The sequence below is a fragment of the Carcharodon carcharias genome, chromosome 5 (assembly GCF_017639515.1).
Source record: "Carcharodon carcharias isolate sCarCar2 chromosome 5, sCarCar2.pri, whole genome shotgun sequence".
NCBI classification, from domain to species: Eukaryota; Metazoa; Chordata; class Chondrichthyes; order Lamniformes; family Lamnidae; genus Carcharodon; species Carcharodon carcharias.
This window is the reverse complement of record NC_054471.1, coordinates 160,339,101-160,362,879: the sequence shown is the minus strand read 5'-3', so window position 1 is coordinate 160,362,879 and position 23,779 is coordinate 160,339,101. Positions and strand designations below refer to the sequence as shown.

General features: G+C 41.8%; 1 protein-coding gene across 1 annotated transcript in view; it reads left to right on the top strand.

Annotated features, from left to right (window-relative positions):
* Nucleotides 1-14,287: 14,287 nt before the first annotated feature.
* The window catches only part of slc35f3b (solute carrier family 35 member F3b), a 54,165-nt gene continuing 44,673 nt past the window's right edge, over nucleotides 14,288-23,779 (top strand). The window contains exon 1 of the mRNA XM_041187412.1: nucleotides 14,288-14,363. Coding sequence (XP_041043346.1) covers nucleotides 14,288-14,363 — 76 coding nt within the window. The remainder of the gene's footprint in view (nucleotides 14,364-23,779) is intronic.

The following is a 23,779-nucleotide window of genomic DNA, read 5'->3' as shown; positions in this document are numbered from 1 at the left end:
GCAGGGGCTCCAAGCAGCGACACCCAGAGACCTGCCGCTCAGGATGGGGCAATCCCTCTGAGTAAATGGTAAGGCCTGAGCAAGGCCTGAGGTTTGCCACAAACCCCACCCGGCGAGCTGCAGCTCATCTAAATATTCAGAGGTGAAGGTGTGGAGCCTTCTGCTGCACCACAAGCTGTCCTGCTGAAGGTGCGATTGGTTAAGGACAACTTACATATGATGTCCATGCAGCATTATCAATCAGAACTGAACACCAAGCCACTTGAGATATTAGGACAGGTAACTAACTGCTAAAGAGCTCGGCTTGAGAAGTATCTGATAGGAGGAGAGAGAGGCAGGGAGACCGACAGGTTTACGGTAGAAATTCCAGAGTTTAAGGCCTTGGCAGCTGAAGGTGGGGACGGTTAAAATCAGGGATACTCAGAAGGCCAGAATTAGTGGAGCGCACTTCTCTCAGAGGGTTGTGGGGCTGGAGGAAGTTACACAGAGAGGGAGGGTTGTAGAGGTTGGAGGAGGTTACAGAGAGAGGGAGGGTTGTAGGGCTGGAGGAGGTTACAGAGAGAGGGAGGGGTGTCGGACGAGAGGGAGGGTTGTCAGGCTGGAGGAGGTTACAGAGAGAGAGGGATGGTTGTAGGGCTGGAGGAGGTTACACAGAGAGGGAGGGTTGTAGGGGCTGGAGGAGGTTACAGAGAGAGGGAGGATTGTCAGACTGGAGGAGGTTACAGAGAGAGGGAGGGTTTGGGAGCTGGAGGAGGTTACAGAGAGAGGGAGGGTTGAAAAGCTGGAGGAGGTTACAGAGAGAGGGAGGATTGTGGGAGCTGGAGGAGGTTACAGAGAGAGGGAGGGTTGTAGGGCTGAGGGAGGTTACACAGAGAGGGAGGGTTGTCGCACTGGAGGTGGTTACAGAGAGAGGGAGGGTTGTGGGAGCTGGAGGAGTTTACAGAAAGAGGGAGGGTTGTCGGACTGGAGGAATTTACAGAGAGAGGGAGGGTTGTTGGACTGGAGGAAGTTACAGAGAGAGGGAGGGTTGTAGGGCTGGGGGAGGTTACAGAGAGAGGGAGGGTTATAGGGGCTGGAGGAGGTTACAGAGAGAAGGAGGGTTATAGGGGGTGGAGGAGGTTACCGAGAGAAGGAGGGTTGTTGGACTGGAGGAGGATACAGAGAGCGGGAGGGTTGAAGGGCTGGAGGAGGTTACAGAGAGAGGGAGGGTTGTTGGACTGGAGGAGGTTACAGAGAGAGGGAGGGTTGTGGGAAGCTGGAGGAGGTTACAGAGAGAGGGAGGTTTGTAGGGCTGAAGGACATTACAGAGAGAGGGAGGGTTGTGGGGGTGGAGGAGGTTACACAAAGAGGGAGGGTTGTAGGGCTGGAGGAGGTTACAGAGAGAGGGAGAGTTGTAGGGCTGGCGGAGGTTACACAAAGAGGGAGGGCTGTAGGGCTGGAGGAGGTTACAGAGAGAGGGAGGGTTGTTGGACTGGAGGAGGTTACAGAGAGAGAGAGGGTTGTGGGAAGCTGAAGGAGGTTACAGAGAGAGGGAGGTTTGTAGGGCTGGAGGAGGTTACGGAGAGAGGGAGGGTTGTTGGGCTGGAGGAGGTTACAGAGAGAAGGAGGGTTATAGGGGTTGGAGGAGGTTACAGAGAGAAGGAGGGTTATAGGGGTTGGAGGAGGTTACAGGGAGACGGAGGGTTGTAGGGGCTGGAGGAGGCTACAGAGAGAGGGAGTGTTATGGGGCTGGAGGAGTTTACAGTGAGAGGGAGGATCATAGGGGCTGGAGGAGGTTACAGAGAGAAGGAGGATTATATGGGTTGGAGGAGGGTAGAGGGAGAGGGAGGGTTGTAGGGCTGGAGGAGATTACCGAGAGAGGGTGGGTTGTGGGGGTGGAGGAGGCTTCAGAGAGAGAGAGGGTTATAGGGGCTGGAGGAGGTTACAGAGAGAAGGAGGGTTATAGGGGTTGGAGGAGGTTACTGGGAGATGGAGGGTTGTAGGGTCTGGAGGAGGCTACAGAGAGAGGGAGGGTTATAGGGGTTGGACAAGGTTACAGAGAGAGGGAGGGTTTTAGGGTTACAGGAGGTTACAGGGATGAAGGGTTGCAGGGGCTGGAGGAGGTTACAGAGAGAGGGGGTTGTAGTGGCTGGAGGACTTTACAGAGAGAGGAAGGATTGTCGAGGCTAGAGGAGGTTACAGAGAGAGGGAAGGTTGTATGGTTGGGAGGAGGTTACAGAGTGGGAGGGTTGTATGGTTGGGAGGAGGTTACAGAGAGAGGGAAGTGAGGCTGTGGAGGGCTTGGAAAGCTAGAATGAGTATTTTAAAATGGAGTCTGGACTGGGAGCCAATGTAGGATCAGTGAGTACAGGGGGTGATGTGGGAACAGGACAAGCTGTGAGTTAGGATACAGGCAGCCAAGTTTCGGATGTGCTTATGTTCACAAGGGATGGAAAATGATAACCCCTGAAGCCAGGAGAGCGTTGGAACATGCACGTCTAAAGTAACAGTGGCCTGGATGAGGGTTTCAGCAGAAGTTGCAGTGGATAGTGTCAATGCTGTGATTACCAGAGCAGGCCAGAGTACACTGGGATGCTGTCTAGCCAGTGAATCATTACCTAAGATCATAAGAAATAGATGCATGAGTAGGTCTGTTGGTCCTTCGAGTCTGGTCTGCATTCAGTAAGATGAGGGCTGATCTGATTGGGGCCTTAACTCCACTTTCCTCCCTGTCCCTCCGTTACCCTTGACTCCCTTTGTTGATCAAAAATCTGTCCGACTCAGCTTGAATATATTCAATGACCCAGCCCCCAATGTTCTCTGGGGCAGAGAATCCCAAAGATTAACGACCTTCTGAAGAAGAAATTCCCCCTCATCTCCATCTTAAATGGGAGGTCCCTTATTTTTAAACTGTGCCCCCTAGTTCTCGTCCCTCCCACAAGGGGAAACATCCTCTCAGCATTCACCCTGTCAAGTCTCCTCAGAAGCTTATATATTTCAATAAGTTCACTGCTCATTCTTTCAAACTCCAATGAGTATAGGCCTAACCTGCTCAACCTATGATCATAAGACAACCCCTTCATCCCAGGAATCAGACTAGTGAACCTTCTCTGAACTGCTTCCAATGCAAGTTTATCCCTCCTTAATTAAGGAGACCAAAACTGTACACAGTACTCCGGGTGGGTGCAGCCTTGCCAACGTTCTGGACAGTTGTAGCAAGACTTCCCTACTATTATGCTCCATCCCCATTGCAATAAAGGCCAACAATCCATTTGTCTTCCTAATTACTTGCTGTACTGCAAGCTAACTTTTTGTGATTCATGCACAAGGACACCCAGATCCCCCTGTACCACAGCATTCTGTAGTCTCTCTCCATTTAAATAACAGTTTTTTATTCTTCCTGCCAAAGTGGACAACCACACATCCCCCACATTTTACTCCATCTGCCATTGTTTTGCCAACTCACTTAACCTACCTGCATCACTTTGCAGATTCTTTGTATCCTCCTCACAGCTTACTCTCCACTACTGAACACCACAGCACAGGAGGCCATTCAGCCCATTGTCCATAAGGAAATGCCCAAAACCTTTGCTAGATTCTAGTGGCTCTGACCTGATCCTCACAGTGAGTGATTACGTTTTAATGATGTTGGTATTGGGATGCAAGGATTCCTCTGCACTCCTTCCAATAGTGTCATGTGATCTCTTACACTCCTCTGTGAGGGCAGACATGGTGGTTTTACATCGCAAACAAATTACAGCACCTCTGACACTGCTGCACTCCCTCAGGGCTAAACTAGGAATGTCAGCTTGACATGGCCATACTCACTGAATCTTACCTTTCATCCAATGTCCTATTTACCTCTATTACCACGCTGGATATGTCCTGTCCCATTGGCAGAACAAACGCTGCAGAGGTGGTGTACAGATGGGAGTGAGCTGCCCTAGGAGTCCTCAACATTGACTCCGGAACCCATAAAGTCTCATGGCATCAGGTCAAACATGGGTAAGGTAACCTCCTGTTGATTACCATCCTATACTTATGAATCAGTGCTCCTCAGAGACACTGAGGATGGCAAGGGTGCAGAATGTACTCTTGAAGAACTTCAATGTCCATCACCAAGAGTGGCTCAGTAGCACCACTACAAACCAAGCTGGCTGAGTCCTACAGGACATAGCTGCTAGACTGGGCCTGTGGTAGGTGGTGAGGGAACCACAAGGACAGAAACCCCTGCTGGACCTCATCCTCACCAACCTGCCTGCCACAGATGCATCTGTCCCTGCCTGTATCAGTAAGAGTGACCACCGCACAGTCCTTGTGGAGATGAAGTCCTGTCTTCACATTGAGAATACCCTCCATTGTGTTACATGGCGCTACCATCGTGCTAAATGGGATGGATTCAGAGCAGATCTAGCAACTCAAAACTGCATCTTTGAGTTACTGTGGGCCATCAGCAACAGCAGAATTGTACTCAACCACAATCTGTAATCTCATGGCCCAGCATATCCCCCACTCTACCATAACCACCAAATAATGGGATCAACTCTGGTTCAATGAAGAGTGCAGGAGGGCATGCCAGGAGCAGCACCAGGCATTCCTATAAATGAGGTGCCAACCTGGTGAAGCTACAACACTGCACTACTTGCATGCCAAACAGCATAAGGAACAAGTTATAGACAGAGTTAAACAGTCCCACAACTAGTGGATCAAACCTAAGCTCTGCAGTCCTGCCACATCCAGTCATGAATGGTGGTGGACAATTAAACAACTCACTGCAGGAGGAGGCTCCACAACTATCCCCATCCTCAATGATGGGGGAACCCAGCACATCAGTGCAAAAGACAAGGCTGAAGCATTTGTATCTTCTGCTGAATGGATGATCCATCTCAGACTCCTCCGGAGGACCCCAGCATCACAGATGCCAGTCTTTAGCCAATTCAATTCATTCCACGTGATATCAAGAAGCAGCTGAAGGCACTAGATACTGCAAAAGCTATGGGCCCTGACAATATTCTGGCAATAGTACTGAAGACTTGTGCTCCAGAACATGCCGCACCTCTAGCCAAGCTGTTCCAGTACAGCAACAACACTGGCATCTACCCGGCAATGTGGAAAATTGCCCAGGTATGTCCTGTACACAAAAGGCAGGACAAATCCAATTGCACATGCTCAGCAATAACCTGCTCATTGATGTCCAGTTTGGGTTCCTCCAGGGTCACTCAGCTCCTGACCTCATTACAGCCTTGGTCCAAACATGGACAAAAGAGCTGAACTCCTGAGGTGAGGTGAGAGTGACTGCCCGTGACATCAAGGCAGCATTTGACCGAGTGTGGCATCAAGGAGTCAATGGGAATCGGGGGAAAACTCTCCACTGGTTGGAGTCATAACTAGCACAAAAGGAAGATGGTTGTTGGAGGTCAATCATCTCAGCTCCAGGACATCACTGCAGGAGTTCCTCAGGGTAGTGTCCTTGGCCCAACCATCTTCAGCTGCTTCATCAATGACCTTCCTTCCATCATAAGGTCAGAAGTGGGGATGTTCGTTGATGGTTGCACAATGTTCAGCACTGTTCATGACTCCTCAGATACTGAAGCAGTCCATGTCCAAATGCAGCAAGACCTGGACAATATCCAGGCTTGGGCTGACAAGTGGCAAGTAACATTCGGGCCACACAAGTTCCATCTCCAACAAGAGAGAATCTAACCATCTCCCCTTGATGTTCAACGACATTACCATCGGTAGCTGTTAAAAAGAAAGATTTCCATTTATATGGTCCTTTCCACAGCCACCAGACCTCTCAAAGCGCTGGCACTATTTGTAGGGAGCCACCTTCTAATCACTCCTTTGTGAAAAAGACATCCTTGACCTCTTCTCTTTATTTTCTCAGTCCATTGTTACTGGTTCTTTAAGAAAAGGGCAGGCTGAGGGGTGACCTGATGGAGGCCTTTAAAATAATGACGGGATTTGTTAGGGTAGGATAGATGTTACCACTGTGGGAGAGACCAGAGCTAGGGGCCATCAATATAAGATAGTCACTAATAAATCCAATAGGGAATTCAGAAAAAACTTCTAAACCAGAGAGTGATGAGAATATGATACTCAATACCGCAGGGACTGGTTGAGGTGACGAATAGAGAGGAAGCTAGATTGTACATGATGGAGAAAGGAATCGATGTTGATGGGGTCAGGTGAAGAATGATGGGAGGAGGCTCATGTGGAGCATTAACACTGGTATGGATCAGATGGGCTGAATGGCCTGTTTCTGTGCTGTAAATTCTGTGTGATTCACCAATCAGGTGAAACCTTCTTTATTTACCCTCTCATAGCCTTTAAAGAAAGAAAGACTTGCATTTCTATAGCACCTTTCACAACCTCAGGTTGTCCCAAAGTGCTTTCCAGTCAATGAAGCACTTTTGATGTGTAATCATTGTTCTAAAGTAGAAAAATTTTTGCACGTCTCTTTTTCCAGTTTTCTAAACCTTGTGTGTATTAAACAAAGTAACAGATCGTTTAGATTCAGTTAACAGGTGGATGCTCAGGTGAGTTTTCATAAAAACAGAGACTTTTTAATCTATGTTTGTCAATGAAACACCGGCAGAGTGGCTCACAAAAGCTTGTGTTTACTGTTGCTCAGCTAAAGGGACAGTTTGACTTGGGAGAAAGTAGGATCGTTCTTTCCGAGGATTCCCCCGAAGTTTTCCTTATCTTCACCAAGTCCCTTTCTGAATCATTCGATTTACATTCCTCTTCTTAAAAACCGGCAGCCAAATCTCATCAAGATCAACTGGTACCTTTAACAGAGAGACGGTAAACTTCCACTGAAGTTATGCCAGCTGACTGGGTAAAGCATCTCCTCTGTGGAAATTTCTGGAATTATTGGCCAGGATTTTGCATTTGCTGCCATCCCACACATGCATAAGGTCCAGCGTGATGATATTGGCAACATGCTGGTTTCCCACAATACGGTAGGTGGGTGCACACCGAAATCTGCAGCCCACCGGCCATTTAAAATAAAACCATTAACAGGCAATTGAACTGGGTAATAAGTCAACTGGCCCAAATCTTACACTGCCCACACCATAATGCAGTTGGCCCGGGCAGGCAGACGAGAGTGAGGTGTCCTCATGGCACTACTGGCCAATCAGGTTGGCTGGTAGTTCTCGAAGGCAGGACTTCCTCCCATGGAGTGGGCAGAAGCCCTGCCCTCTACTTGTTTAGATGCCCTCAGTGTGGTGTTGCTGTGGGGGAGGGGGTGGGGGGGTGGGGGGGGGGCGTTTTTTACAGCCAGGCAGTTCATGACCGACTTTTCACACGGGGGGGTGTGAGCAATATGCAGCCTTCTTTCCCCCCCCCCCCACCCCCCGCCGGCCTCCATAAAATCCAGACCATCCCAGAAGGAAAGACCAGTGCTCTTATTTCCCAGCTTTTGCTGGGGTTCCATTTTAAGGTATACAAGACCATTTCGGACCAGCACTCTTACTTCCCAGCTTTTACTGTTTTTCCCTTCTGGAATTATTTCTTAATCCATCCCATACCAGAGGGACATTTCCTAAATCTAGCAAATCTTTAAAATGTCGGGGTGAATCTTATTCCTGGAGGGAATGTTGAATGAGTTTTCTCAATGAGCTCAGCCAAAGCAAAGTTTTACATTGAAACATTCAAGAGGAAAATCCGTCCCTAAATACAGCCTCGTTTTCCTTAATTTCCCACCACTACACTTTCTAATTTTCCTTAATTTCATGCCTCCGCATGCCCGATTTCCCTTAATTTTCTGCTATCACACCGTCGAATCTGCCTTAATTTCCAGCTATTTTGCCCATTTTTCCTTAATTTCCTGGTCCAATTTGCTTTAATTTCCTGATGCTATACTGCTCAATTTTCCTTAAATTTCTGCCATTACCCTGCCCGGTTTCAAGTCTCTGAGTTTCCCTGAGCTTGAAGCTCTCACACTTCCTTGCCAACACTTTTTATTTAATTTAGAGCAACAAGACTTATTTTTGTTCATTTTTTGAAGTGAGGAGCTTTTCCACTTGCTCAGGATCAGGCTTCCCATTGTCAAAGGATTTTCCTACTGACCGTGGCCACACAATAAACCCGTTGGGCAGGCAATGATGGAGTCTCCCCTTTTCCCTGGGAACCCTTTCCGTTCAGGGGAAGGGCAGAAAGTTTCGAGGGGATGGGGTCACAGGGCAAAAGTCCAGGGTGAGGCCAAATGGCAGAGGTCCTGGGAGAGCATATTTCCTGTGAAATGAATCTCTCTTCCCAGAGAGCGAGGGAATTTGCAAAGATCAGTCGAGCATCTGCTGCACACCATCTGTCCCACACACCAGATTCTTTCTATCTAGATCTTGACGGATTGTGAGAGTGAAGTGACTGCACACAAGCTCCAGCTCGCCCTCTGCCATATGTTGCTGCTTCTTCATAGCGCTCTTGATCTGGTTGATTGAGCACACACAGCAACACCTTCCAAACTCATAACCTCCACCGCCTAGAAGAACAAGGGTAATGGTGCATCAGAGCAATCACCAAATTCCCCTCCAAGTCACCCCCACCATCATGACTTCAAAATATATCGCTGGCCCTTCATCGTCACTGGGTCAAAATCCTGGTTCATCTTCTCTAACACTGCTGTGAGAGTCCCTTCTCCACACAGGCTGCAATGGTTCATGAAGAAGGCCCACCAGGACCATTTCAAGAGCATCTAGGGAGAGGAAATAAATTCCAGCCTTCCCAGCGATGCCCACAGTGTCAGCTCTGGATCGCCGGGTAGCACTTTGAGTTCTGAGACTGAAGGTCATGGGTTCCACTCCAGAGACTTCGAGCCCATAATCCAGGCTGACACTCCAGTGCAGTACAGAGAGAGTGCTGCACCATCATAGGTGCTGTCTTTCAGATGCGACATTAAACTGAGGCCCTTCACTGGTGGATGTATAAAAATCCCATGGCACTATTTTGAAGAAGAGCAGGCGAGTTCTCTCTGGTGTCCTGCCCAATATTTATCCCTCAAGCACCATCGTCAAAAAATAAGTGGTCTGTTCATTATCACATTGCTGTTTATGAGATCTTGCTGTGTCAAAATAGGCTGCTGTGTTCTCTACATTCCAGTGCCGACTACACTTCAAAAGTACTTCATGGGCTCTGGAGTGCTTTGGGAGGTTCTGGGGTTGTGGAAGGTTCTATATAAATGCTTGGCCTTTCTTCTGAGTCTCACTGTGAGATGGTCCAGGTGCCTTGTGCTTATTTTCACAAAATTACAGACTCACAGAATTTTAAAGGCACAGAATGAGGCCATTCAGCCCATCGTGTCTGCACCAGCACTCCAAGTGAGCATTATGACCTAGTGCCTTGGCCCTGCCTTTTCCCCGTACCCCTGCATGTTGTTTCCGTTCAAATAATCATCTAATATCCTCTTGAATGCCTTGATTGAACCCGCCTCTACCACACTTCCAGGCAGTGCATTCCAGACCCCAACCACTTGTTGTGTGAAAAAGTTTTTTCTCATGAAACATTTGCTTCTTTTGAAAATCACTTTAAATCTGTGCCCCCTCGTTCTTGATCCAGCTTCTCCCTATCTACTCTGTCCAGACCCCTCATGGTTTTGAACATCTCTATCTCTATCAAATCTCCTCTCAACATTCTCTCCATGGAGAACAGTCCCAACCTCTCAGATCTGTCCTCGTAACTGAAGTTTTTCATCCCTGGAACCATTCTTGTAAACCTCTTCTGCACTCTCTCCAATGGGTTCACATCCTTCCTATAATGTGGCACCCAGAACTGTACACAATACTCCAGCTGAGGTCTAACTAGTGCCTTATGTAAACTCAGCATAACCTCCCTGCTCTTGTACTCTATGCCACTATTAATAAAGCCCAGGAAACTATGTGTCTTATTAACTGCTCTCTGCACTGGTCCTGCCACCTTCAATGATCTATTCACATATACACCCAGGTCTTTCTGCTCCTGCATCCCCTTTCAAAATTCCACCCCTTCTTTTATATTGTCTGTCCATGTTCTTCCTACCAAAATGCATCACCTCACACTTCTCCGCATTGAACTTCATCTACCACCTATCTGCCCTACTCCACCAACTTGTCTATGTCCTCTTGAAGTTCCACACCATCCTCCTTGCAATTCACAACACTCCCAAGCTTCATATCATCCGCAAACATTGAAATTGTTCCCTGTAGACCAAGATCTAGATCATTAATATATATCAGGAACAGCCAGGGTCCCAATACAAACCCCTGGGGAACTCCACTACAAACTTTCCTCCAGCCCAAAAAATATCCACTGACCATTTCTCTCTGCTTCCTATTTTTCAGCCAATTTTGTATCCAGATTGTTACTGTCCTTTTTATTCCATGAGCAATAACTTTTCTGACAAATCTGTTGTGTGGCACTATATGACTACTAGGAAAGTTTGTAGTGGAGTTCCCCAGGGGTTTGTATTGGGACCCTGGCTGTTCCTGATATATATTAATGATCTAGATCTTGGTCTACAGGGGACAATTTCAATGTTTGCGGATGATATGAAGCTTGGGAGTGTTGTGAATAATTGTTTCTGGAATCTTTCCCATCACGGAAGTTAAACTGACTGGTCAGTAATTGCTGGGCCTATCCTTACAACCTTTTTTGAACCAGGGTGTAATGTTTGCAATTCTCCAGCCCTCTGGCACCATCCCTGAGTCTAGGGAAGACTGAAAGATTAAGGCCAGTGCCCCTGCAATTTCTATTCTTGCCTCCTTCAATAACTTTGGATGCATCTCATCCTGTCCCAGTGCCTTGTCAACTTTAAGTGCCGACACTTCCTCCTTTCCAATTTTGAACCCTTCCAGTGACCAAGTTTCCTCCCCTGTCACCATGTCCTGGGGAGCATCTACCTCCTTAGTAAAGACAGATGCAAAGTATTCATTTAATACCTCAGACCTGGTTCCTTCGTCCATGTGTAAATTCCCTTTCAGGTCCCTAATCGGCCCTACTCCTCCTTTTACTACTGTTTTACTATTTATATGCCTATTGAAGACTTTGGGATTCCCTTTTATGTTGGTTGCCAATCTTTTCTCAGAATCCCTCATCACTTCTCTAATATGCTTTTTCATCTTCCCTCTGAACCTTCTGTATTCCTCTTGGTTCTTAATTGTATTTTCTACCTGACACCCGTCAGAAGCACACATTTTCTTCTTTATCTTAATTTCAATCGCCTTTTTCATTCAGGGAACTCTGGATTGTTTGCCCTACTTTTCCCTTTCGATAGGATATACCTGACTGTGCCTGAACCAATTCTTTTTTTAAAGTAGCCCATTGTTCAGCTACAGTTTTTCCTGCCAATCTTTCATTCCAGTCTATGTGGCCCAGCTCCGTTCTTGCCCCATCGAAGTCGCCTCTTGTCCAGTTAGTTATTCTTACTCTGGATTGCCTATTGTCCTTTTCTATCATCGTCCTAAATGTACAATAAAATGATCACTGTCTCCTAAATGTTCCCCCACTGACGCTTGATCTACTTGGCCCACCTCATTTCCAAAAACCAGGTCCAACAGTGCATCTTTTCTTGTTGGATTGGACACACACTGCTGTAGAAAATTCTCCTGTACACAATCTAGGAACTTCTGCCTCTCTCCGCCCTTTACACTACCATGTCCCAGTCTACGTTCGGATAATTAAAATCCCCCATTATAACTACACTGTAATGCCTGCATTTGTCTGTAATTTCCCTGTAGATTTGTTCTTCTACGTCCTTCTCACTAGTTGGCGGTCTATAGACTATACTGAGCAATGTAATTGCACCTTTTTTGTTCCTTAGCTTTAGCCAAATTGACTCTGTCCTTGAACCCTCTGGAACATCCTCTTTCTCCAGCACTGCAATGCTCTCCTTAGCCAATGCCACCACCCGTCCTCCTTTCCTCAATACCTTGTATCCAGGAATATTTAATACCCAGCCCTGTCCTTCCTTGAGCCAGGTCTCTGTTATCGCCACAACATCATATTTCCACATAGCAATCTGCACCTGTAACTCCCCAATCTTATTTACTATACCCCGTACATTCACATACAGGCATGGTAATCCTGATTTTGATTTTGTTACCCTCTCCCTCACCCTCACTCCACCTATTAACTTATTATTCTCTATAATAACGCTATCTGTCCCTCCCAGTGTTACGTGCACACTTATATTCATCTGTAATATTCTCTCCTGGTTCCAGTTTTCCAGTGAATTCCTGCTGCATGTGTAAATAATTGCAGCTGTGTTGTCAAGGAGCCACCAATAAATCTGCTGGGAAGCTGTGTGGGCAGGAGCTTCGAGCTGACACAATATCACAGTGATTCAGTCCGCTGGGATTTATAGCAGCGACCAGCAGTAAAGGGTGACACCAGCAGAGAGCTTTGTTCAATCATCTGCTCCCCTCTTGAGCCACGGCAGGCTCAGGGCAATAGCAGCAGCTTCACCTCATTGCCTCTCCATTCACTTGTGTTCCAACGCCATCTTTCCTGGGCATTTATCTCATTGCTGTATGTGGGACCTTGGTGCGTGCATAGAGGCCGCCATGTTTCCGCACATTACGACAATGACTCCAGTTCAACAACAACTTGCATTTATATAGCGCCTTTAATGCAGTCAAACATCCAGAGACATTTCTCAGGAGCCTTATCACACAACGTTTGACACCAAGTCGCATGAGGAGATATTTACTTCACTGACTGTGAAGTGCTTTGTTGGGGGTGAGGTGGGTTGAGGTTGTGAAAGATGAGGAAAATCACCACAAAAATCTTGTTCAACTAGTTATACTGCAAGTTACCTCCTGCAATGCCCAAGCAGTATGAGGCTCACCACTGGTAAATGGTGGCAGGTTGTAAAGAGGAAATCTGGTCTCGGACATGATATCCTGCATTTACATAGCATCTGTCACACCTTAAGATGCCTCAAGCACTTTATAAATGAACTGCTTTTCAAGTACGCTCACAGTTGCTGTGGAGTGAAGTGTGGCAGCCAAGTTAAGCACAGCAAGATCCCATGGACAAGATATGAAACAGATGAGGCCAGCTTACTTTTTTTAAGTGTTTACTAAGGGAGGAATATAGGCCAGAACACCGGGGTGAGCTGCTTGTATCCTTCTCTGTAGCCATGGGATCGTTTACATCCATTTGGCAGGGCAGAGAGGGCCTCATTTTAATGGCTTCAAACATTGCAGGAAGTGATGGTGTGGCAAAGTGCTTCCCCACAGGTATACACCGGTGAGGATTAGCTCCTATGTACACCAGGTCTGGAACTCACTCATCACGAATCGGAGACCAGACTGAGCCCAGTCCACGCTAATATGTTTCTGCTGAAATGTGAAGGGGGTAACTTTAATCTAACCCGCCTGGTGGAAGTCCCACAAGATTGGGTGGAACAGCCCAGTTATACTTCCCATTGCAAAATTGGACGGGGTGTAAAACCAGTATTATACCCAATCGCTGCCTCAGTCAACCAATGAGTGGATTAGGGTTACATAGAATGTGCAGTAGTTACACAGGCCATTCAGCCCCATCTGGTCTAAGCTAGGGCTTTATGTTCCACGTGAGCCTCCTCCCACCAACATACCTTTCTGTTCCTTTCTCTCTCATGTTCGCCTACTGTCCACTAAGTGCATCCATGCTATTTTCCTCAGCTCCCAGTGGTAGCACGTTCCACATTCTCACCGCTCTCTGCGTAAGGAAGTTTCTCCTGAATTCCCTATTGGAATAATTAGCGGCTGTCTTCTATTTATGGAGCCTGGTTTTGGGCTGGCCCTTACAAGTGGAAAAGCTTCTCCTTGTCTGGAGAGCATAGATGCCTTTGGCAGAGAGGATAAGAAATGGGAGAGTGAGTGAGTCCTGTTTTAATTTGGTGGGGCTGGGGTGGTTTAGGGATTGCTTTGGAAAGTGGAAACCAAGCTTTAGCTGCTGGCAGAGTGGGCTGAGGTGCTGAGCTGAATAGTCAGGTATGAGCAGGACTTTAAAGAGGGGGTGGGGGGAGGGAGTGACAGGGGAAGGTCTAACAGCATTGCACCACGCAGAAAGTAATCATCCCTGCTGCTTTTAGACGGTGCAGCTTTTTAGCAATAGGGAGAGAAGGCATCAATATGTGACGCCTTATGATTACAGCAAACACACTGTGTGTATGTGTGTGTGTGTGTTTGTGTTTTGCCTGGTACAAGACATACACACAAACAGCCACCCTGTAAAGAAGGATGTGACAGCGAATGCCTGCAGACTGCATCTCTCTCTCTCTCTCCGGCTTGTGGGATGCAGGGGAGAGCATCTTGCATTCTGCCCTTGAGCCCGGATCACAATGAAAAAGCATTCAGCCAGAGTCGCTCCTCTCACCGCCTGTAATAGTCCGGTGCTGACTCTCACCAAGGTGGAAGGTTTGTAAGCATGCATGTATCTCTGGGCTTGGAGGAAGGGAGAGGGATGATTGGGGGGTGGGGGGAAGGTGGGAGTGGAGAGAGATACCCAGTGCTGGCGCTTAACGGTCACAATGCGGTTCAAAGAGATGGAGCAGTAGCGCTGGAATAAGAAGTGAAATCTTGTCTGAGTCAGGAGCTGCTGGTTTCTTACTGGCGCTGCTGCTTTCATTAAACTCTTGACACCAGCAGAACAAGAATCACGTGTTAATACTGTGACATTAACGTGGTTTACTTCGAAATAAGACGTTGATATTGCGGTAGCAACACTTAAAACTACAATTATCGAATGAATAATATGACAGTTGTTTAACATCAATATTCACATTTCGCACGGTGATATTATCTCGTGTAACACTGCTAGTAAAGTGTAACATTGATACTAATGTGTAACAGGGTGAGAAAGCCTGTAACACTGCTATATTCATGTGTAGCACTGATATAAACATGTCTAACGCTGCTATAAACACGTGGAACACTGCAATAAACATGTGTAACGCTGCTATAGATGAGTAACACTGCTGTAAGCATGTGTTACACTGCTATAAACACGTGTAACACTGCTACAAACACATACACTGTTATAGATGTGTAACACTGCTATAAACATGTGTAACACTGATATAAACATGTGTAACACTGCTATAGATGTGTAACACTGCTATAAACATGTGTAACAATAATATAAACATATGGAACACCAATAAACATGTGTAACAATAATATAAACATATGGAAAACTGCAATAAACATGTGTAACACTGCTATAAACATGTTTAATACTGCTATAAACATGTGTAATACAGCTATAAGCACGTGTAACACTGATATAAACATATGGATCATTGCTATAAATATGTGTAGCACTGGTATAAACATATGGAACACTGCTATAAACGTTTGTAACATTGCTATAAACATATGTAACACTGATATAAACATGTGTAACACTGCTATAAACATGTACACTGCTATAAACATGCATATCACTAATATAAACATATGGAACACTGCTATAAACATGCATAACACTAATATAAACATATGGAACATTGCTATAAACATGCGTAACACTGCTATAAACATGCGTAACACTGCTATAAACGTGTAACACTGCTAGAAACATCCATAACACTAATGTAAACATATGGAACACTGCTATAAACATGCATAACACTAATATAAACATATGGAACATTGCTATAAACATGCATAACACTGCTATAAACACGTGTAACACTGCTATAAACATTCGTAACACTGCTATAAACATGTGTAACACTGCTATAAACATTCGTAACACTGCTATAAACATGTAACACTGCTATAAACATGTGTAACACTGTTATAGATGTGTAACACTGTTCTAGATATGTAACACTGCTATAAACATGTGTATCACTGCTATAGATGTGTAACACTGTTCTAGATATGTAACACTGCTATAAACGTGTGTCACACTGCTATAAACGTGTTACACTGCTATAAACATGTGTAATACTACTATAAACATGCGTAGCACTGCTATAAATGTGTAACACTGCTAGAAACATGCATAATACTAATATAAACATATGGAACACTGCTATAAACATGCATAACACTAATATAAGCATATGGAACATTGCTATAAACATGCGTAACACTGCTATAAACACGTGTAACACTGCTATAAACCTGTGTAACACTGCTATAAGCATTCGTAACACTGCTATAAACATGTAACTCTGCTATAAACATGTGTAACACTGTTATAGATGTGTAACACTGTTCTAGATATGTAACACTGCTATAAACATGTGTAACACTGCTATAGATATATAACACTGTTCTAGATATGTAACACTGCTATAAATGTGTGTCATACTGCTATAAACATGTGTTACACTGCTATAAACATGTGTAACACTGATATAAACATATGGAACATTGCTTTAAACATGTGTTACACTGCTTTAAACAATATGTAACACTGATATAAACATGTGTAACACTGATGTAAACATGTGTAACACTGCTATAAACATGTACACTGCTATAAACATGCATAGCACTAATATAAACATATGGGACACTGCTATAAACATGCATAACACTAATATAAACATATGGAACATTGCTATAAACATGCGTAACACTGCTATAAACGTGTAACACTGCTATAGATATGTAACACTGTTCTAGATATGTAACACTGCTATAAATGTGTGTCACACTGCTATAAACATGTGTTACACTGCTATAGATATGTAACACTGTTCTAGGTATGTAACACTGCTATAAATGTGTGTCACACTGCTATAAACATGTGTTACACTGCTATAAACATGTGTAACACTGATATAAACATATGGAACATTGCTTTAAACATGTGTGACACTGCTTTAAACAATATGTAACACTGATATAAACATGTAACACTGTTATAAACATGTATAACAATGCTATAGATGTGTGACACTGCTATAAACGTGTAACACTGCTATAAACATGTAACACTGCTATAAACATGTGTAACACGGCTATAGATGTCTAACACTGCTATATGCATGTGTAACACTGATATAAACATGTGTAACACTGATGTAATCATGAGTAACACTAATATAAGCATATGGAACTAGCTATAAACATGTGTAACACTGATTTAAACCTAGGAGGCATTGCTATAAACATGTGTAACACTGTTATAAACATGTGTAACACTGCTATAGATGTGTAACACTGCTGTAGATGTCTAACACTGCTATAAACATGTGTTACACTGCTATAAACATGTGCAATACTACTATAAACATTTGTCACACTGCTTTAAACATGTGTAACACTGCTATAAACATATAACACTGCTATGAATATGTATAACACGGCTATACATGTGTAACATTGATGTAAACATGTAACACTGCTATAAACATGTGTAACACTGCTACAGATGTGTAACACTACTATAAGCGTGTGTAACACTGATATAAACATATGGAACATTGCTATAAACATGTGTAACACTGATATAAACATATGGAACATTGCTATAAACATGTGTGACACTGCCATAAACAATGGGTAACACTGATATAAACATGTGTAACACAAATATAAACATATGGAACATTGCTATAAACATGTTTAACACTGATATAAACATATGAAACATTGCTATAAACATGTAACACTGCTATAAACATGTGTAACACTGCTATAGATGTATAACACTGCTATAAACATGTAACACTGCTATAAGCATGTGTAACACTGCTACAAAAATGTGTCACACTGCTTTAAACATGTGTAACACTGCTATAAACATATGTAACACTGCTATAAACACGTGTAACACTGATATAAACTTATGGAACATTACTATATACATGTGTAACACTGCAATAAACATGTGTAACACTGCTATAAACACATGTAACACTGATATAAACTTATGGAACATTGCTATACACATGTGTAACACTGCTATAAACGTGTACACTACTATAAACATGCATAGCGCTAACATAAACATATTGAACATTGCTATAAACATACTTAACACTAATATAAACATATAGAACATTGCTATGAACATGCTTAACACTGCTATAAACATGTGTAACACTGCTATAGATGTGTAACACTGCTATGAACATGTAACACTGCTATAAGCATGTGTAACACTGCTACAAACATGTGTCAGACTGCTTTAAACATTTGTAACACTGCTATAAACATGTAACACTGCTATAAATGTGTGTAACACTGCTATGAACATGTGTAACACTGCTATAGATGTGTAACACTGCTATAAACATGTAACACTGCTATGAACATGTGTAACACTGCTATAAGCATGTGTAACACTGATATAAACTTATGGAACATTGCTATAAACATGTGCAACACTGCTATAAACATGTAATACTGCTATAAACACGTGTAACACTGCTATAGATGTGTAACACTGCTGTGAACATGTAACGCTGCTATAAGCATGTGTAACACTGCTACAAACATGTGTCACACTGCTTTAAACATGTGTAACACTGCTATAAACATGTGTAACACTGCTACAAACATGTAACACTGCTATAAATGTATGTAACACTGCTATGAACATGTGTAACACTGCTATAGATGTGTAACACTGCTATAAACATGTAACACTGCTATGAACATGTGTAACACTGCTATAAGCGTGTGTAACACTGATATAAACTTATGGAACATTGCTATAAACATGTGTAACACTGATATAAACATGCGTAACACTGATGTAAGCATGTGTGACACTAATATAAGCATATGAAACATTGCAATAAACAGGTAACACTGCTATAAACATGTGTAACACTGCTATAGATGTGTAACACTGCTACAAACATGTACCACTGCTATAGATGTGTTATGCTGCTATAAACATGTGTAACACTGCTATAAACATGTGTAACACTGATATAAACATATGGAACATTGCTATAAACATGTGTAACACTGCTATAAACATGTGTAACACCGAAATAAACAGATGGAACATTGCTATAAACATGTGTAACACTGCTATTAACATGGGTAACACTGCTATAAACATGTGTAACACTGCTATAAACATGCATAACACTGCTATAAACATGTGTAACACTGCTATAAACATGCGTAACACTGCTATAAACATGCGTAACACTGCTATACACATGTGTAACACTGCTATAAACATGCGTAACACTGCTATAAACATGTGTAACGCTGTTATAAACTTATGGAACATTGCTATATACATGTGTAACACTGATATAAACATGTGTAACACTGCAATAAACATGTGTAACACTGCTATAAACACGTGTAACACTGATATAAACTTATGAAACATTGCTATATACATGTGTAACACTGCTATAAATGTGTACACTACTATAAACATGCATAGCGCTAATATAAACATATGGAACATTGCTATAAACATGTGTAACACTGCTATTAACATGCGTAACACTGCTATAAACATGTGTAACACTGCTATAAACTTGCATAACACTGCTATAAACATGTGTAACACTGCTATAAACATGCGTAACACTGCTATAAACATGCGTAACACTGCTATAAACATGTGTAACACTGCTATAAACATGCGTAACACTGCTATAAACATGTGTAACACTGTTATAAACTTATGGAACATTGCTATATACATGTGTAACACTGATATAAACATGTGTAACACTGCAATAAACATGTGTAACACTGCTATAAACACGTGTAACACTGATATAAACTTATGGAACATTGCTATATATATGTGTAACACTGCTATAAATGTGTACACTACTATAAACATGCATAGCGCTAATATAAACATATGGAACATTGCTATAAACATGTGTAACACTGCTATTAACATGCGTAACACTGCTATAAACATGTGTAACACTGCTATAAACATGCATAACACTGCTATAAACATGTGTAACACTGCTATAAACATGCATAACACTACTATAAACATGCGTAACACTGCTATAAACATGTGTAACACTGCTATAAACATGCGTAACACTGCTATAAACATGTGTAACACTGTTATAAACTTATGGAACATTGCTATATACATGTGTAACACTGATATAAACATGTGTAACACTGCAATAAACATGTGTAACACTGCTATAAACACGTGTAACACTGATATAAACTTATGGAACATTGCTATATATATGTGTAACACTGCTATAAATGTGTACACTACTATAAACATGCATAGCGCTAATATAAACATATGGAACATTGCTATAAACATGTGTAACACTGCTATTAACATACGTAACACTGCTATAAACATGTGTAACACTGCTATAAACATGCATAACACTGCTATAAACATGTGTAACACTGCTATAAACATGCGTAACACTACTATAAACATGCGTAACACTGCTATAAACATGTGTAACACTGCTATAAACATGCGTAACACTGCTATAAACATGTGTAACACTGTTATAAACTTATGGAACATTGCTATATACTTGTGTAACACTGATATAAACATGTGTAACACTGCAATAAACATGTGTAACACTGCTATAAACACGTGTAACACTGATATAAACTTATGGAACATTGCTATATACATGTGTAACACTGCTATAAATGTGTACACTACTATAAACATGCATAGCGCTAATATAAACATATGGAACATTGCTATAAACATGCGTAACACTAATATAAACATATAGAACATTGCTATGAACATGCATAACACTGCTATAAACATGTAACACTGCTATAAACATGTGTAACACTGCTATAGATGTGTAACATTGCTATAAACATGTAACACTGCTATAAACATATGGAACACTGCTATAAACATGTGTAACACTGCCATAGATGTGTAACACTGCTATAAGCGTGTGTCACACTGCTATAAACACGTGTTATACTGCGACAGACATGTACCACTGTACCATAAACATGTAACACTGCTATAAGCATGTGTAACACCTCTATAGATGTGTAACACTGCTATAAACATGTAACACTGCTATAAACATGTGTAACACAGCTATAGATGTGTAACACTGCTATAAACATGTGTAACACTGATATAAACATGTGTAACATGGCTACAGATGTGTAACACTGATATAAACATGTGTAACACTGATATAAAGATATGGATCACTGCTATAAACATGAGTAACACTGATATAAACATATGGAAAATTGCTATAAATATATGTGACACTACTATAAACAATGTGTAACACTGATGTAAACATGTGTAACACTGCTATAAACATATGAAACATTGCTATAAACATGTGTAACACTGATATAAGCATATGGAACATTGCTATAAACATGCGTAACACTGCTATAAACATGTAACACTGCTATAAGCATGCATAACACTAATATAAACATATGGAACATTGCTATAAACATGCGTAACACTGCTATAAACATGTTTAACACTGCTATAACCATGCGTAACACTGATATAAACAAATGGAACATTGCTATAAATATGTGTAACACTGCTATTAACATGCGTAACACTGCTATAAACATGCGTAACACTGCTATAAACATGCGTAACACTGCTATAAACATGTGTAACACTGCTATAAACATGTGTAACACTGCTATAAGCGTGTGTAACACTGATATAAACTTATGGAACATTGCTATAAACATGTGTAACACTGATATAAACATATGGAACATTGCTATAAACATGTGTAACACTGTTATAAACATGCGTAACACTGCTATAAGCGTGTGTAACACTGATATAAACTTATGGAACATTGCTATAAACATGTGTAACACTGCTATAAACATGCGTGACACTGCTATAAGCGTGTGTAACACTGATATAAACTTATGGAACATTGCTATAAACATGTGTAACACTGATATAAACATGCGTAACACTGATGTAAGCATGTGTGACACTAATATAAACATATGAAATATTGCAATAAACAGGTAACACTGCTATAAACATATGTAACACTGCTATAGATGTGTTGTGCTGCTATAAACATGTGTAACACTGCTATAAACATGTGTAACACTGATATAAACATATGGAACATTGCTATAAACATGTGTAACACTGCTATAAACATGTGTAACACTGATATAAACAAATGGAACATTGCTATAAACATGTGTTACACTGCTATAAACATGTAACACTACTATAGATGTGTAACACTGCTATAAACATGTGTTACACTGCTGTAGATGTGTAACACTGCTATAAACAATTAACACTGCTATAGATGTGTAACACTGCTATAAACATGTGTAACACTGCTATAAACATGTAACACTACTATAGATGTGTAACACTGCTATAAACATGTCTTACACTGCGACAAACATGTACCACTGTACCATAAACGTGTAACACTGCTATAAACATGTGTAACACTGCTATAGATGTGTAACACTGCTATAAACAATTAACACTGCTATAGATGTGTAACAGTGCTATAAACATGTGTAACACTGCTATAAACATGTAACACTGCAATAAACATGTTTAACACTGCTACAGATGTGTAACACTGCTATAAGCATGCGTAACACTGATATAAACATATGGAACATTACTATAAACATGTGTAACACTGATATAAACATATGGAACACTGCTATAAACATGTGTAACACTGATATAAACATATGGAACATTGCTATAAATATGTGTGACACTGCTATAAACAATGTGTAACACTGATATAAACATGTGTAACTCTGATGTAAACATATGTAACACTAATAGAAACATATGGAACATTGCTATAAACATGTGTAACACTGATATAAACATATGAAACATTGCTATAAACATGTAACACTGTTATAAACATGTGTAACACTGCTATAGATGTGTAACACTGATATAAACAATTAACACTGCTATAGATGTGTAACACTGCTATAAACATGTGTAACACTGCTATAAACATGTAACACTGCTATAAACATGTAACACTGCTATAGATGTGTAACACTGCTATAAACGTGTTACACTGCGACAAACATGTGTAACACTGATGTAAACATGTGTAACACCAATAGAAACATATGGAACATTGCTATAAACATGTGTAACACTGATATAAACATATGAAACTTTGCTATAAACATGTAACACTGCTATAAACACGTGTAACACTGCTATAAACATGTAACACTACTATAGATGTGTAACACTGCTATAAACATGTAACACTGTTATAAACATGTGTAACACTGCTATAGATGTGTAACACTGATATAAACAATTAACACTGCTATAGATGTGTAACACTGCTATAAACATGTGTAACACTGCTATAAACATGTAACACTGCTATAAACATGTAACACTGCTATAGATGTGTAACACTGCTATAAACGTGTTACACTGCGACAAACATGTGTAACACTGATGTAAACATGTGTAACACCAATAGAAACATATGGAACATTGCTATAAACATGTGTAACACTGATATAAACATATGAAACTTTGCTATAAACATGTAACACTGCTATAAACATGTGTAACACTGCTATAAACATGTAACACTACTATAGATGTGTAACACTGCTATAAACATGTGTTACACTGCGACAAACATGTACCACTGTACCATAAACATGTAACACTGCTATAAACATGTGTAACACTGCTATAGATGTGTAACACTGCTATAAACAATTAACACTGCTATAGATGTATAACACTGCTATAAACATGTGTAACACTGCTATAAACATGTAACACTGCTATAAACATGTTTAAGACTGCTACAGATGTGTAACACTGCTATAAGCATGCGTAACACTGATATAAACATATGGAACATTGCTATAAACAT